This window comes from Thamnophis sirtalis, unplaced genomic scaffold, assembly GCF_051295495.1.
Source record: "Thamnophis sirtalis isolate CommonGarterSnake01/CBP01778 unplaced genomic scaffold, rThaSir2_p1.2 scaffold_6, whole genome shotgun sequence".
NCBI classification, from domain to species: Eukaryota; Metazoa; Chordata; class Lepidosauria; order Squamata; family Natricidae; genus Thamnophis; species Thamnophis sirtalis.
Window position 1 is genome coordinate 118,428,216 of NW_028261386.1, and position 16,885 is coordinate 118,445,100.

The following is a 16,885-nucleotide window of genomic DNA, read 5'->3' on the forward strand; positions in this document are numbered from 1 at the left end:
CCCATTTGGATGCTTCACACCTGGCACGCTTTTACAATTGATGCAGTGTCCTATGGCCATGTGATCACCATTTGTGAACTTCATAACCTGTTTCCAACAAGTACAATTAATGGAGGAGCAAAGGTGAAATTGCAAATTGCAGTCACACATGGTCTTCTTCATTTACAACAATATAGTATAAAATGCAGTCCAATGGCAACAGGTTTCCTAGTAGAAAACCTCACCTCTGTATTGTAAACATCTTTCTGGTTTCTTCCATACCTGTAGTTCTTTTGCTCCCTAAGGTATTGATTAATACCACTATAAAATCAGAAATTGCATCTTTAAAACAAATTTGAAAAGTGGTTCTTATTTTGCTTGTTTCTATTTGTAACTAAGAGATGTGAATACATTTATTTCTTGATTAGGCTGTCAGTGGAGAAGTCTATGGGGATATTTGTACAGGGATTATGGAAAATCTGAACAAGAATCTAGGGTTCCTATATTATATAGTATTATAAAAAATAGGTAAACGCAAAGGTTTTCCCTTGTCAGTCATGTCCGACCCTAGAGGATGATGCTCATCTCCGTTTCTTAGCCGAGGGAGCCAGCATTGTCCAAAGACACTTTTGTGATCATGTGGCCAGCATGACTGTATGCCTAGGTCCATGGAACACTGTTACCTTCCCACCAAATTGGTACCTATTCATCTACTCACATGAACTGGTAGGTAGGCAGAAGCAGGGGCAAGGTGCTCATCCCATTACACAGTGCTTGGGTGTCGAACCCAGACTGTCAACTTTCCAGCTAACAATCTCAATGTCTTTAATCATTGAGCCATCACCCCCCTGTATAGAATTATACATCTTATAAATTGTTAAAGCTCTACAGTTAAAGTTGGTAAAAGAAACACTCTGGTCCTTGTAAGCAACTAGTCTTGTTTTCAGGTGTTCTTATTTTCATGCCATATAAAGTAGAGTTTGGAAATGAAACTCTTTTAAGTCCAGAAGGCTATAATGTCTAATTATAGGCAGTTTCACTGTGATGACAAGCATCGTTCTTCTGTGCCTCACCAAGCAGAATTATGTTTGACCACTTTAAGCAAATGAAATATTATTGTAACTCTGCCTAAATTGCAAGGCCTCCTCTAAAAAGTTAAAAAAACTTGGATCTGTGAAAGAAAACTTACTCAGCTGTATCCAATATAAAGTCTGTGCTGCTTTTTCTTAACAACTTCAGCTCCCCCTTGTGGATTCCAAAAGATAAAAATATTATTTTTGATAACATTTATTCAACACTTTTCAGCTTTTAGACTTAAAAAAAAAGATATTTTTTGTACACTGTAAGAGAAAATAAATTAATTTTTTATGGGCTAGTACATGGCACCCCCTGCCATATATCAAAAACATTTCGGAAGCTGTAGAACGCAACTTCCAAGATATGCAAGTAGGCCTTGCACACCACCCGGAGGCTACCATACAAGTTATGCATTGCAAAGATCACTTTGAGATAGGAGACAATTCCAGTGTAATCTATTGGATTACCACCATGGATTGCCTCTGTGGCTATGTAGGACAGATAAGGAGGAAACTAACCACCAGATTGCAAGAACACAAGTGAATGGTCAGATGAGGAGACCCAAACTCATTGGTAGCCTCACACTGCAATGAACAAAGACATGCATTCAATTTTGCATCTACTAAGATTGTTGGACGAGCAGGCACAAAAACAGCCAGGGAAGTGATTGAAGCTTGGGAACGGGCTCCTCCTCAGTCAACAGAAGTGCTGATTTACCACCAGCTTATCAAGTACTTAGGAGGGGAAGGCTTGGCAGTAGAAGCAAACAACAGCCAATGACTTACTAGTTAGCCATCAACACCCCAATCAACATCTAAAAAGCCACATACAATAGGAACTATATAAGTACCACACAGACTAACCCAGAGGTCTCCTAACTTCTTAAAGTCCATACTTCTTAAACTGGCCAACTTTGGAGAACCCCCTCCCCCCGCCAAGCTAAACTGATAAAACAACATCCTAGAAGAAAGGCAATGGCAAATCACTTGTATATTATGCCAAGAATATTACATGGACATGAAGTTAAAGCCACTGGGAGTCAATTTCAAATTGGAGAGTTTGTTTTCAAAGTCAAAGTTGTCGGCTTTTCTACATGCCTGAAATTATTTGTTAGGTCTGACAATTGTATGTAGTTGATAAAAAGAAAGAGGGATATTTGAGATGCAAAAAGAGCTAAAGTTGCTTGAATTCTGCTTCCTTTGCTCTACATTGAATTCTGGACTACTGTGTATATCTGTATGATAGGAAAAAAGTATAAAGCTCTTTAAGGTGATTTTTGGATAACTGGTCTTCAAAGTCATTTCCATGATGTATGCTAATATATTCTGGGTTTTGGTAGCAAACTCCTGTAGAAGCAGTTGTAAAATTAATGTAAATAATACTATACTATACTATACTATAACTATAACTATAACTATACTAGACTACATTACACTACACTACACTACAATATAATATATAATAATGGACCAGAGCATTGAATTAGAAAAAAATAGTATCAGAAATGAAGCTACTGCAATTTAAAACTCCCGTATAAGTTCATTCCTGATTTTTTTTTAAATTAAGGCAAGTTTTTCTTCTTTAAACAAAGGCATTAACAATACATAAATCTAATATAGATATATACTTTTTCTTCCTAGGTTATATGCAAACAGGTATCAAAGAAGCATTTAGATGAGGGCCGTTTATTTCCACCTTTAGCTGCAATTCGAGACGTCTCTCTTAAAATAGCTGCAAAAGTAAGTTCATTCTTTACTGACTAAAATCATATAATGTGTCAGCCCTTCAAGATAAGGTTATACATTCTAATGTTACTTTCATTATAAGGTTACGGTAACAGAACCTTGCAGGTATGACTGTACCTGTCCTCTCTGCTTTTACGTTCAAGAATACTAGGGAGGGTCAAGTCTGAGATGCTTTCTCAAATTACATTCCTGCTTTGGACTCTAATTTTTTCTTATCTGAGTTTGTCTTGATGTTGACTCTTCTTTTTGTTCCTCAAGGTTATTCTCATAGCCCATTATGCTGTGATTCAAGAAGAAGTTGTTAGTATTTATCTCCATTTCAGTAACAAAATGTATACAATAAATAATTGTAATCAAATAATTGTAGCAAACCAAACCTACATTGTACCATTGTTTGACGTAGTCCCTGTTGAAACTACTTTGATGTGAATCCATTCTCTTCTCTGCAGCTTTGTAAGATTCGTCTAAATTTGGCTTCTAACATCCACTTTGGAAAAAGTGGATGCTAGCCTAGCCTTGCCTTGCCTCTCTTCTCCTTTCCTTTCTCTTGAGGATCTCTGGTAGGATGTATATTTTCCACCACTCTTTTTTTTTAAAAAGAAAAAAATTCAATGGCTGTGGGTGACCATCCAGTTGATGAAGTCCCAAATGAATTCAAATTCACTTTCGCTAGTCACACTTTCTAACATCAGTATTACAAAGGCATGCAAGTTTTATCCAACAGGACAAATAACAGTGAAGGAGATCAGTGAAATGCAGTATAAATCTAATTCAGTTGGAACATAAACAAATGGAGATTCAGTCACAAATCTTTGGCTTCTGGTGTAGTTTGACTAACTTTTTCACTCCTTGGAAATTCATTTTTCATTTTCTACAAGCCTGCCAATTCTTTTATTCTTGCTTTGTTGTTATCAGTAAGGAATTGCTTCACTCAGGCACAGATGGTAATGATTTTAAAGCTGGTTGTCATATTTAATCCTCTTCAACTTGATAACGCAGACATTTTCAATATTTAAAGCAAATGCCAAAGAATTTGTTTGAAATCCTGCATTTTTTGTATGGCAGAACTTTAGTTTGCTACATTTTAAAGCAGTGAGAAAAATGGTACAATAGAAGTATATAATATAATATAAAATATTATTTCATTCTTAATATTGTTAAAATAGAATATAATCAATAGTGTGATTATATTTCACCAATATATCATCTGGCATGAAATAATAAACAACATATTTGGAATTCTAACACTGAACTTCATCCCCCCTCTGTATTTCAAAAATATTTTGAACTGAATGTGATTCCTACCTTGTGAAGAACCAAATTAAAAATTGGAAGTCCCCATCTGTGCATTTAATTCAATATAGTTGTTCCTCTTCCTAAAATTCATATCTGTATTTAGTTATTGTGGGGGGAAAAAATAACAAAATTTGATTACAGTATTTGAGTCTGCAGGGTTAAAAGGGCTAAAGTTTCCCCTAAGGAATTTTATTGATCAGATCTCTTTAAATTCATTTCAGTGAAATACATTTGACTTTCCAGAATAATTTTGCAAATGCATTCTGTCCTGTCATTCCTAAGGCAGTGTTTTATAGAGTTTAGGATGCGAGTGGCAAAGTCCAAAGGCTTTGATTCTATATGTAAACACAATACAAGTAGTCCTAAAGGTGCTTTTTGAAGAGGCAACTGGTCTTTCTGGTTTTTCTTTGAAGAAGTGTCGCTTCTCACATAAGAAGCTTCTTCAGCTCTTGAGTTGAAGTAGCTTCTTGGATGAGAAGCGAAATGTCTTTTAAAGAAAAGCCCAAAAGACCAGTTGCCTCTTGAAAAAAAACACCTTTGGGACAACCGTGAACTGGATGGCCGAGAATCTCCATAGACATAATACAAGTAGTCTCATTTAATGTCTCATTTAGCATCAGTTAGACTGAAGAATATAAAACTTTATGGCCACCCTCACATTTATGACCTTTTCAGGTTTGTAAAGCAAAGGAAAGCTGAATCATAACAACAGTCACAATTTCAATAGCAAATGCTCACATCTGAATGAAAGGTATTCCCCCCCCCCACCCCAACAACTGTACTATGTTTTTTCTTGAGGAACATCTTTCCTTGAAAATGTTTCGCTTCTCATCCAAGCTTTATCAGTTCTGGCAGGAAAGTGTGTGTGTGTGTGTGTTTGTGGGAGCATGGAAGGTGTTGGGAGTATACTCCTAGTGTTGGGTATGTGTGTGTGTGTGTGTGTGTGTGTGTGTGTGTGTGTGTGTCTGTCTGTCTGTCTGTCTATCTATCTATCTATCTATCTATCTATCTATCTATCTATCTATCTATCTATCTAGCTATATAGCTACAACAACAAATGGTCGTTGTTGCTTTAAATGAGTGGATGTACTTAATAGCTGTAATTAATTTTACTATAAGAAGGAGTCAAGGGAGCTCACTCTCTCTCTCTGCCTGTCCTATGCTTGATGACTTGATGACTGGAATGGGAACTGCGACTGTAAGCTATTGTTTGTTCTTTGAATTGTGTTTGGACTAATATCTACTATCACTGCTTTTGAAGCAATTATCAGTAGTAAAGCTACTTGTTTTTACTAGCAGTGTCTGAAACTCTATTCGTGTGTTTTTACTAGCAACATTCTTTCTCTCTAGTTGTACATTCCGCTGCACTACTTTTTGTCTCCCAACGGAGATACCCCTAACAGAAGGATCATATTTCTGTGTAGTCATCTGGTCATTAGCACTCTCTTTGAAAGCCATTGAGGTCACTTGGGGGTTTCTCTGTACCCTCAGGGTCACCTGAATCAGAGTGCAAATGGGTGTGGAATCTTCTTGGAACTTTTTCATTCCCAGTTGAAAAGCATTCAGCATTCAGTAATGAAGCTGGTGTGGATGAACAGATTATGATTGCTACAGCTCATAACACCTCCTTTCAAAGGATTTGATACCCAGAATGTTTTATCTTTTCTTGGTCACAACATAATATTTCTTGCTAGCTGTATGGTGGCAATCTGACACCTGGTTATTATAATTTGAATTTCCCCCATTGAGTATCATGCTGCTGCTCAGGCCTCTATGAATTCTAACAATGAGGGATTTGTCTTGTTCTCCTAGATTGCAGAGCTAGCCTACAAAAACAAGACAGCAACTTTCTATCCTGAACCAGAAGACAAGGAAGCATGCATCCGCTCCCAGATGTACAACACTGACTATGAAAGCTTTCTGACGGACTCTTATATTTGGCCCGAAAAAGCAATGAAAATACAGACAAGAAAAGTTTAACCAAAGAACACAACACTGGAACAGTGGAGCACTCCAGAAATGGGTTGATTCCCATCTTTTGTTCACTCAGAACTCTGTTTTTAGCAGCACTGTGTTTTAAATCTATGCGTTTGGGGTTACAAATGTTAATGTTCTTTCACTTTTAAGCTGCAATCTAAACATAAAAGCAAATGAAAATAGTTTCCTCATTCTTTGGAAGAGCATCTCCTAGATTCCTGCTAGGCAACACTTACTGCAGGAGGAATGCTCAGTAAAAGGTTATTCTTCATTGAGTATCTGTACAAAATGGTGGTTCTGTTAACTAGTTTTGCTATTAAATTCAGATGTACCAATAGTGTGATAAAGCATGTATCAGTATGATTATTTAAACCATGGTTGGGGATGTTTAATTTAACAAGGCTAGTTTAATTTGTCCTACATTTGCCAACTTGTCTGTTGCCATACCTTTGTGGAAGATTTCCAGGTATGTTTAATGGTGCCCTCTCAATTCAAGACAACTATTTCTATGGCTGTAGTTTGTAGATCAGTGAAAAAGTGTCATTTGGCAAACCTTTTCTGCCATTGATAACTTTTGCATTGCGATTCCCCCCCTCCCGAATTTTCAATGGAATTAAAAAGTTTAAAAATCTTGACCATGAAACAATTCTATTGGCTGTTTTATAGTTCGTTGTTAGCAATAGCAATAGCAGTTAGACTTATATACCGCTTCATAGGGCTTTCAGCCCTCTCTAAGCGGTTTACAGAGTCAGCATATCGCCCCCACAGTCTGGGTCCTCATTTCACCCACCTCGGAAGGATGGAAGGCTGAGTCAACCTTGAGCCGGTGAGATTAGAACCGCTGGACTGCAGATAACAGTCAGCTGAAGTGGCCTGCAGTACTGCACCTTAACCACTGCGCCACCTCTGTTCTTGTTAAATGGTGATGATTCCATTTACAGCTTTATATAGAAAAGGCAGTAATAGAGACATTCTCCTCCCATCCTAGTGGATTTTAAGGAAATCCTTAGCAATTCTTTCCTGCCTTAGCTCTACTCAGTATGAGGGAGTAGATTCAAGTTCGTGGTGCCAATCTCCGTTTTAAAAAAATCCATCAAGCTACTCCTATCTTAGAATGTTTTAATATTTCTATGTGTCACAGCTGAAGCAGAATTAAATGAAAAATGATTTTTAAAAAAAGCTAAGGGGGAGGTGGGGAATGCCCGAGATTTTGGAATTGCAGGACACTCTGTGATAGTCTCAAGCCCATTGCTGTCCAGAGATTTTGTTCTATTGTAGTGACCCAATACTACTCTCGCAAGCCCCAGCAGGTACATCTGCAGTATGAACTGGTTTCTTCTCAAAATGCTGAAGTGACTCTCTCTTTTATAATGCGCAACATAAGAATGAGGTGTTAATATACTTGTTAGGATTGTGCTATTTCTTTAAAAGATGTCTGGAAGTTTAATCACAGCAACTGGACTTTTCTTTCTTTTTTTTGGTCTGAAATGTTTCACAACTTATCCAAGTAGCTTCTTCAGTCTACTGTACTTCTACCTGGATAAGCAGATAAATGTTTCAAACCAAAAAAGAAAAGTCCAGATGCCGTGACTGAACTTCCAGGCAAGCCTGGGAATCTTCTTCAACATACTTTAAAAGATGCACTTAGCAAGATGGAGGCTCTGTTAGAATTAGTTGGGTTCTCTGCTTGCAAAGATATGGATTCAACTGGAAGCAGTTTTTAAGTAGCCATACAAGCCCAAATAATTGATATGATAGCTGCTCGATGGATTTGAAGACGAGTGCATATTACACGTTGCAAAGCATTTTTTTCAAAAGGGTTGCTCAGCCCTACCATTTATTTTTTATGCTCTGTCATGAGTGGCTAAGACGCTGAGCTTGTCAATCAGAAAGGTCGACAGTTCAGCGGTTCGAATCCCTAGTGCCGCATAACGGAATGAGCTCCCGTTACTTGTCCCAGCTTCTGCCAACCTAGCAGTTCGAAAACACGTAAACAATGCAAGTATAAAATAAGGGACCATTTTGGTGGGAAGGTAACAGTGCTCCGTGCGCCTTTGGCCTTTAGTCAGGCCGGCCACATGACCACGGAGACATCTTCAGACAGCGCTGGCTCTTCGGCTTTGAAACGGAGATGAGCACCGCCGCCTAGAGTTGGGAACGACTAGCACATATGTGTGAAGGAAACCTTTTGCCATGTTCTGATCGCCAGAGATGTAGGCATTTTGAAATGTATAAATACTGGATTTTATTTTATTATATCATACATTTTAGTCACACCCATCCTCCCTCTTGATTTCCTACAAATATAACCCAGAACCGTCCTCCGAGCACATTTGTTCTTGCTTGGTATTTGAAGATTTCAAAACCTTGTCAAGAACCAGAGGGAATGAACTTGTGCTAAGTGTCAGGACTTTTTCCTTCAATGCCAAACAAGATCTGAAATATGTGATCACTTTGATGAACTTTAAGAAATTCTAGGAATTGACCGAGGTCCATGTGATAGTCATTCCTTAATCCATAATCACCATGAGCTTGAAACTGTAAATCTTCAAAGGTCTGAAAGAGGCGGAAACTTTCCCCATTTCCTTCTGCTTCTCCAGTCTCATGATGCTTGCAGGAAATGTGTTTCCAATTGGGATATCTAATAATATGCCAAAACTCTTCACAGTTTTCTTTCGTGCCCTCCACACAAATCACCCCAGGCTTCCCAGCTAGGCAGAAACCAGTCAGATTTAATTTCTTTGCATATTCAAAGATCTTTTTCCTCAGTTCTTGTCGGTATATGTGATGGCTGTAAATCCACATGCGTTTAAATGGTGCTTTGACTATTTCTTTCCTTGTCGTTCTTTCACAAACTTCACTGTTTTGTACTCTGAATGTAGTGTTATCCTGTAACCACTGAACAGTCGCATATATACAGAGTTCTCCGGGTTCCAAAGTAGCGATATAAGACGTAAGGTCTTTATTGAGCTGCAACTGTTGTTGCCTGTCTAGTGTATTTGATCTTGCAAAAAGTTGTGGTGTCACGTAGGGGTAACTGAGAGGCAATTCCACCTGCAAATCTACAATGGCCTAAAAAGGGGGAATAAAAGACAAATAACATATTCTGTACTTAAGCAATTTGGGGGAGGGGAACCGTATACCAAAGGAAATATAGGAATCCAATTACTACACACGTGTGTTGTGTGTGTGTGTGTGTGTGTGTGTGTGTGTGTGTGTATGTATTGTGTCACAACCCCTGGTATGCCCAAATATGGGAGGGAGCATACTGCTTCCCTTTTCTGTCTTTCGGCTCACCCTAGGAGCCATCCAGACGGAAAGCCATTTTTTAATGTTGCCTTTGTTACATTTGTGCTGATAAATTAATAAAGGGAGACTAGTATAGATCTATTTCAAGCTATTTAGCTCTCATCAGCTAGCCATACCCTTACTGGGAATTGAACCTGGGCTCTACAAAAAAAGAAGAAGTTTAAATAAATCCTCTGCTATCTAAACTTTTGACACTTTGATTTGTCTTCCTGGAGCCAATTCCTCTTTTTCTACCAAATTTTCACCAACCCAACCCCAGCTTTCTTTTCATTGCTGATATCATCAGGTTATGTTACAAAATGACAACATTATTTTAGCTAATTGGTGCGATGTCCAAGCATACAGATTATTAGCCCTTTAAAGGCAACAATACAAGTCTTTAGCAATGCTGAAGTTTCTAATTCTAATGCTAAATGCTCTCTTCAGTGGGGTGACCTCTGATACAGTACAATTTCCTGGGTCTAGAATATATCATACATTCACAAATGCAATATGTTCATCCTCACAATATATTTATTTCACTGTAAGATCATGGTTCTCCATTGCCTAGAGCACAGGTGTCAAAACTCAATCATGTCATGTGACGTATCGTAATGTTTTTTCGTGGCACGCCAAAACCGCAGTAGACTACAGCGCGCCCGACGAAAGCGCATACGTGACGTCATCAGCAGCGCGACAAATAAAATTAAAAATAAATTAAATTAAAATTAAAATTAAATTAAAGCAAGCCAATTCACATAAAGGTAAGGGTTAGGTTAAGGGTTAGCATTAGGTTTAGCGTTAGGTTAAGGGTTAGGTTTAGGGTTAGGTTAAGGGTTAGGCTTAGGGTTAGGTTTAGGGTTAGGTTTGGGGGGGTTAGGTTTAGATTTACGCATTAATTTTAAGTTTACCGCTCACAGCGTGCTGTTTTCGTTGCGCTGTGATGACGTCACCTACGCGTTTTCGTCGAGCGCGCTTTAGTCTACCGCAGTTTTGTGGTGGAACCATGTTTTTTGCCTTTGCGGAGTTGAGGTGGGCATGGCATCTGGCCCTCAGCCCGCCAGTTTGACAGGCCTGGCCTAAAGTAATAATCCACAGGGATACAATTTGAGGGGAAAAGACCCAATGACACACACAGGTAGATTTTGGTTAACAATAGTAACTGGAACCAGGAACTCTGTTGCTAAGCAACATAGCCATAAAGTGCAAAATCACTTGACCATACTGACTTATGACAGCAGCTTCAGTTGCAATCATTAAGCAAATCCCATAGCCCAATTAAGTGCGATGTCATGTGATCACCAATTGTGACTTCCTCGTCTCCACTGACTGCTTATTAGTGAAGGTCACAACTGATGGTCATGTGGCTATGGAATGCTGTGACTTATAATTGCAATTAATTTGGGTGCTAAGCACCCAAACTGTGATCATGTGACTGTGGGAACGCTGTGACAGCTGAGACTTCAAGCAGCAGTCCTTAGTCTCCTTGTTTAGTGTTATTATTAACTTTGAATGGTCCCTAAGGGAATGGTAGTTAAACCAGGACGACCTAGACTTACAGGCTGTAACAGAAAAATGCTTGTCCTTAAAAAGCAATAGCAATAGCAATAGCAGTGGACTTATATACCGCTTCATAGGCCTTTCAGGCCTCTCTAAGCGGTTTACAGAGAGTCAGCATATTGCCCCCAACAATCTGGGTCCTCATTTTACCCACCTCGGAAGGATGGAAGGCTGAGTCAACCCTGAGCCGGTGAGATTTGAACCGCTGACCTGCTGATCTAGCAGTAGCCTGCAGTGCTGCATTTTAACCACTGCGCCACCTTGGTGAAACAAAAAACTGTAACCCTTAGCAAGCAAACTCTTATATTTAATGCATTGTTGGAACTGTTCTTGTCTTCCAGGTGTGATTCAAGGTACTAATTATGACCTTTAAAGCGCTCCATGGCTTAGGTCCAGGGTACCTGCGAGACCACCTACTGCCACTAGTAGCCTCCCACTGTCCAGTGCGATCCCACAGAATTGGCCGCCTCAGGGTGCCGTCAGCCAGACAGTGTCGGCTAGCGACCCCCAGGGGGAGAGCCTTCTCTGTGGGAGCGCCTTCCCTCTGGAATGAGCTGCCCCCGGAGCTTCGTATAATCCCTGACCTCCAGTCCTTCCGACATGCCCTAAAAAGTTGGCTTTTCCAGCAAGCCAGCCTGGCCTGAACAAAACAAAATAAATTACTGATCATTGTTAATTTTAACTCGATTTTTTTTTAAAAAAAATGTTATTGCCAATTCTAATCGGGTTTGTTTGGGATATTCTATTTATTTATTTTTTTAACTTTTGTATTATGTGTTTCTTTTAATGTTGTACGCCGCCCTGAGTCCTTGGGAGAAGGGCGGCATATAAATCTAATAAACCTAAACCTAAACCTGTTCTGAAATCCAAGCAAAATTAGATATGTTCAAGCAAAGACTGGATAACCAGGGTAACTGGGATTTTGAATAAGCTGGACTTGATTCCTAAAGGGTTCTCTTCATTTTATCTAGAGAAGCGACTCTACATCATACATCATAGGTCAAGATTTAAAGTAGAAAAACAAAAAACAAACAAACTTCAGAAATGAACAAAATCCTTCAATAAACCTGTAGATGGAGACTATCTTGGAGTCACAGAAAAAAAAAAAAGATATCCAAAAGAAAGTCTATAAAAATATGCCCAGTGAAGCTGCATTGTTAACTAAAAAAGCTTTTAGGCTATCTACATGGATCTCTTCAATGCCCTTACAAACAGGGTATTGTATTATAGTTATTTATTTAATCTCTAAATACAGAGATTAAATTACTACATTGTAGATTAATACAATGTAATCTACAGCTGAAAAAAAATGACAAAGGGAAAATCCAACCAAGCGTGCATTAGTCCTTTTGGCTAAAATTAGTAATTTTATTGAGCTCGATCCACAAATGTTTACTAAACTGAAGCACAATTGGAATTCCTCAATAATAACAACCAATGAAAACAGATGGTCTCACCTTGGTTTCATTTATAGGAACAGCAACGGAATACTCAATTTTAGGTGGGGGATTCTCAGTTGTATCGTTCAGGTGCCTCTGAATATTCTCCAAAACATTTTCATCTTGAAGAGTTATTTCTCCTTTATTAGGAAACATAGACAAAAGCATTTCCAGTTCTGCTACTTGAAGCTCCAGACTGTCTTTTATGTTGTTAGACATCATGACAGATGCAACATCAGTAACCTAGAAAAAAGAGGTATCAAAACAGGTAAATTTTTTCTTGTTCTTGCCAGCAACGTCTAAAAAAAATAATACAGTTTGGAGAGCCCGATTTCTTTTTCCCCCCAATTGAAGCATTGCTTTATTAGGGTGAAGATTCATTCTCTGAGCTTGTGGATTGATTTCTGAATGTTTCCTTACCAGGCTAGGGAAAGAAACATTTGGAAACCAACCCACAAACCTGGAGAACGAACCTCGCAACGTAATCCTATACCCGGGCAACAGATATTTGCCACTATCACAAACATTTCTTTATGTGTAATCTATTCTTAGAAATAAAAACAAAAAAAATAGAAACAGCCCTTTAAAATTGCAGAAGCAAAGATGCCCTCCAGGCCGTTTAAGAGATCCAAAAAAAGCACGGCTGCTTGGAAGGTACTAATCAAAGGAAATGGATGCCAATCCTCAGATTGATACAGGAAGTCCTCTATTAGCGACCATTAGTCCAGTGACCATTTGAAGTTATGACAGTACTGAATAAATGGCGTTGATGATCAGTCCTCGAAGTTCCAGCTGTCCCAGAACAACTGTGTCATGTGATCAAACTCTGCTACTTGGCATCCATGATTCTTGAGTGTCCAGAATCACATGCTCACAAATTATTATTTTCCTGGCTAGCTTCCCCCATACAAAGTCAATGGGAAAGCTGGCATGGAAGGTTGCAAATACCTGAGGTAATTCTCTCCCACTCACGCACCTTCTCCCTGGCAACAGTATCCCCAAGACCCACTGTGCTTGTGCCTCTCTTAGCAATTGTGTTTGCTCTCCCATCCAGCCCCGCCATTCTCTGCTGTACCGCCTCGCCAGTGGTGGGTTTCAAATTTTTTTAGAACCGCTTCTGTAGGTGTGGCCTGCTTTGTGGGTGTGGCCTGCTTTGTGGGAGTGGATTGCCGGCCATGTGACTAGGTGGGAGTGGCTTGCCAGCCATGTGACTGAGTGGGAGTGGCCAACTTGTAAAATGTGGTGGAACTCACTTAACGATGCTCTTGCTTAGCAACCAAAATGTTGGCTCAGAAACTCTGGCATTGAAGTGTGCAAGTCTTAAAGCTGTCAAGTTACAAGACCCTTGCATCCCAACCCTTTGGAAAAAAAAACCCAGGGGTGTTCAAACTTGACAGCTTTAAGACTTGTGGACTTCAACTCCCAGAATTCCTCCTCTCACTCTTCACCTTGATGATGTGTGGATAGGCGGAGGGAGGGAGCTGGAACCGGTTCTAAATGGCACTGTAGATTTGTGGAACCTCTTCTACAGAAGAGGTTAGAACTGGCAGGAACCCACCCCTGCGCCTCAGCCATCTGCGCACTCCCTTCCTCTGTTTCCCACCTGTCAGCCTGCTCGCACTGGCAACTTTTTGCCATCTTCCCCCGAAGTTTGTTTGTTGGAAGTCAGCAGGAAGGTGCGAGGAAGTGCTTGCTTAACAAGACACAATCCTCAATGGCTACAGAGGCTGCAGGGACTGCCATCACTAGGTAATATGGTCATGTGACATCAATAGCAATAGCAGTTAGACTTATATACCGCTTCATAGGGCTTTCAGCCCTCTCTAAGCGGTTTATAGAGTCAGCAACTTGCCCCCACAGTCTGGGTCCTCATTTCACCCACATCAGAAGGATGGAAGCCTGAGTCAACCTTGCGCCGGTGAGATTAGAACCGCTGAACTGCAGATAGCAGTCAGCTGAAGTGGCCTGCAATACTGCACTCTAACCACTGCGCCACCTCGGCCCTTACAACTCTTCACAACTCCATTATTTAGCAAAAGAAATTATGGTTCTAATTGCCATTGTAATTCGAAGACTATTGGTATTTATAGGCATCCTTCATAACACAAGGACTTCCTGTTCTTAGAGATATCCAACAGAGGACACTGCAAGGAGAACTAAAGAATAATAATTATGGTCGATCAATGCATCAGCGTTTAAGATGGCCTAAGAAAATTCTGCTGTTGTTTTATAGAAAAAAATAAAAACAAAACCCATGCGTAGTTTCACAATTCTGGAAATGTATTTTCAATTGCAGCAGCTGATGGACAACAATGCAATAGAGGGCCAATATATACTTAGGAACTATTTTCTTACACCGTTTCAGGGTCCATGTGTATCAATGGGTCCTTACTTACAGAAGGCTAAGCCTGGGTCCATTGGGGTGAAGTGGCTAATGAATTTTAATTAATTTAAATGTATTTTTAGTATTTGGTTGAACAAATGTTTTCATTTTCCATGACTTTCCTAGCCAATTCCTCATTATTCAGTTCTTCTGTCAATGATACCTCAGACATGTCAGCAGCATTCAACACGGTGTTTCATGTTTTTATTATTCATACTTTGGTATTTGTATGTTTTATTCCTTCATTTATTTGTTTGTTTATTAGATCTGTTTGCCACCCATTTCACCCTGTTTGTGAGTTGATGATTATTTGCTCTTGTGATTTAGGTATTGCGTTTTTAATAAAACGTGTTTTGTGTTGTATGAATGGATGTCAAATATCCATTCCTGTCGCCATCAAGGATCAATGAAAAGAATTGACAATGGCTACACTGGAAGAAAAGCGTGTTTTCATTATTACAGAGTTTCTTATATCCATTTAGTGTCCCTATTGGATGCAGTCCATTTAGAAGCTCAACATATCTAGTTTCCTCCTAGCTTCTGCTGTAAACGGTAAAAATCTCCTATCATCCCAAAGACTAACAAACCTTTGCTAAATAGACTTACACAGAATTGTTCATTGAGCTGAAAATCAGGGAAGTCATATTTAATTATAAAACGTATAAAACTTCTATTACTGTAAGTTGGCTTAATCAAAATGATTGCCTCTTTGTGTCATCCTGTATCAGGTTTAACATGAAGGTTAACCGAGAAGAAAATCCCACTGATTTTCATAGGTAGCCCAGCCCCCTTGATCTCTTAATCCTGGCTACTAGCCCAGAATGGCGCAATCGATAAGTCACGCTTGTCTGCGCATGTTCAGTCTGTGAGCTCCACAAAACGAGCCCCGTGATGGAGCTCCTCCCTTGGTCCTCCTCGAACAGTAGTCACCAATCTTTCAGACCCCAGGGACCATTAAATTCATAATTTTAAATCCCGCGGACCACAAATATGACTTTTTTAAAAAAAAGATAAATAGTATTAAGTGCAATATAAAAAATGCAAATAATTTTTCTGTGGACCACCAGTTGGTGGCCAATGTCTTAGAAGACATAGCCAATCAAAGTCCTCTTTGGGCGGGATCTCCAGACTCCCAACACTCTCCCGCTCTTGCGCTATTCCACGCATAATTGCAACACCAAATCGGAATGTTTAGAAAAACTCCAAAGGCGGTAATTAAGCAGCCCCCATTTCTAGGGTTACTAGATCTGAGCTGCAAAAATCTGCCCTCCACAAGGCAGAAAAGAATAAGATGCTCCTACATCTCTTTGCCACCATCTTGGGGTCATCCGGTAGCCCGACTATTATTACACGCCAGCTACACGCGCCCAGGTCCTATAATCAATTCATTTCTCCTTTCAGGAAGTTGTTGCTGACATTCTGCTTGGAGCGATCCAATGCAGGTAGTCCTCGACTTACAACCACAATTGAGTCCAAAATTTCTCATTAAGTGAGCCATTTATTCAGTGAGTTTTGCTCCATTTTACGATCTTTGTTGCCTCAGTTGTTAAGCGAATCACCGCAGTGGATAAGTTAATACCTTGGTTGTTAAGTGAATCTGGCTGTTCCCAATTGACTTTGCTTTTCAGAAGGTAGAAAAAGGCGATCACGTTACCTTGGGACACAGCAACGGTCTTAAATATGAGTCACTTGCCAAGGATCTGGATTTTGATCGTGGGAAACGCCGCAACGGCCGTAAGGGTGAAAAGCAGTCATAAGTCCCTTTCTTTTCAGTGCCGATCTAACTTTGAACGGTCCCTGAACCAGGCGTTGTAAGTCGAGGACTCCCTGTAAAAGGGGAAGGAGGCCCATCGGGGAGGGCCAGGCTGAAGATGTGGTCGTTAAGCAGAACCTCTGGCTCGCCACTAACCCACTTGCCCCCTGAGATTCCTGCCCGAGCTGGCCGTTAACAAACCCCGGAGTCGAGCGACGCGCCTTGATTTCAGAGGAGCACCGATCCGACCAGCTCACATGGCCGCAGGCGAAGGGCGTGAACCGGGAAGCGCCACGCACTCCAGCCCCGTCCGCGGCAGCCGGAGGAGCGGCTGAGCCTTGGAATGGCGCCGCGGCGGGGGGGGGGGGCGTTCGATCGAACGTTGCAA

General features: G+C 40.1%; 2 protein-coding genes across 6 annotated transcripts in view; one reads left to right on the plus strand and one right to left on the minus strand.

Moving 5' to 3' along the window:
* Positions 1 to 6,446, plus strand: part of ME1 (malic enzyme 1) — a 111,295-nt gene extending 104,849 nt beyond the window's left edge. For both annotated transcript variants that reach the window (XM_087718812.1, XM_087718813.1), the window contains 2 exons: positions 2,697 to 2,795; positions 5,910 to 6,446. In XM_087718812.1, coding sequence (XP_087574938.1) covers positions 2,697 to 2,795; positions 5,910 to 6,077 — 267 coding nt within the window. In that variant the 3' untranslated portion in view covers positions 6,078 to 6,446. The remainder of the gene's footprint in view (positions 1 to 2,696; positions 2,796 to 5,909) is intronic.
* Positions 6,447 to 8,300: 1,854 nt separating this feature from the next.
* Positions 8,301 to 16,833, minus strand: RWDD2A (RWD domain containing 2A). Of its 4 annotated transcripts, none has more exons than XM_087718816.1 (3): positions 16,654 to 16,833; positions 12,380 to 12,604; positions 8,301 to 9,146 (listed from the first exon to the last, which is right to left on the minus strand). In XM_087718816.1, exons 2-3 carry the CDS (start codon positions 12,581 to 12,583, stop codon positions 8,472 to 8,474), a joined length of 879 nt encoding a protein of 292 aa, XP_087574942.1. In that variant the 5' UTR covers positions 12,584 to 12,604; positions 16,654 to 16,833; the 3' UTR covers positions 8,301 to 8,471. The 4 variants fall into 4 exon arrangements, with proteins under 4 accessions (XP_087574942.1, XP_087574941.1, XP_087574940.1 ...); XM_087718815.1 differs by having other exon boundaries at positions 16,399 to 16,833; XM_087718814.1 differs by having other exon boundaries at positions 16,324 to 16,833.
* Positions 16,834 to 16,885: the final 52 nt, after the last annotated feature.

What these genes read in the sequence shown, in the direction of transcription:
- RWDD2A (XM_087718816.1), bottom strand. Translation starts at nt 12,583, where the DNA reads ATGATGTCTAACAACATAAAAGACAGTCTGGAGCTTCAAGTAGCAGAA. An exon ending in TTCCTATAAATGAAACCAAG is followed by an intron (nt 9,147 to 12,379) that starts GTGAGACCATCT and finishes CCCCCTTTTTAG; the next exon opens with GCCATTGTAGATTTGCAGGT.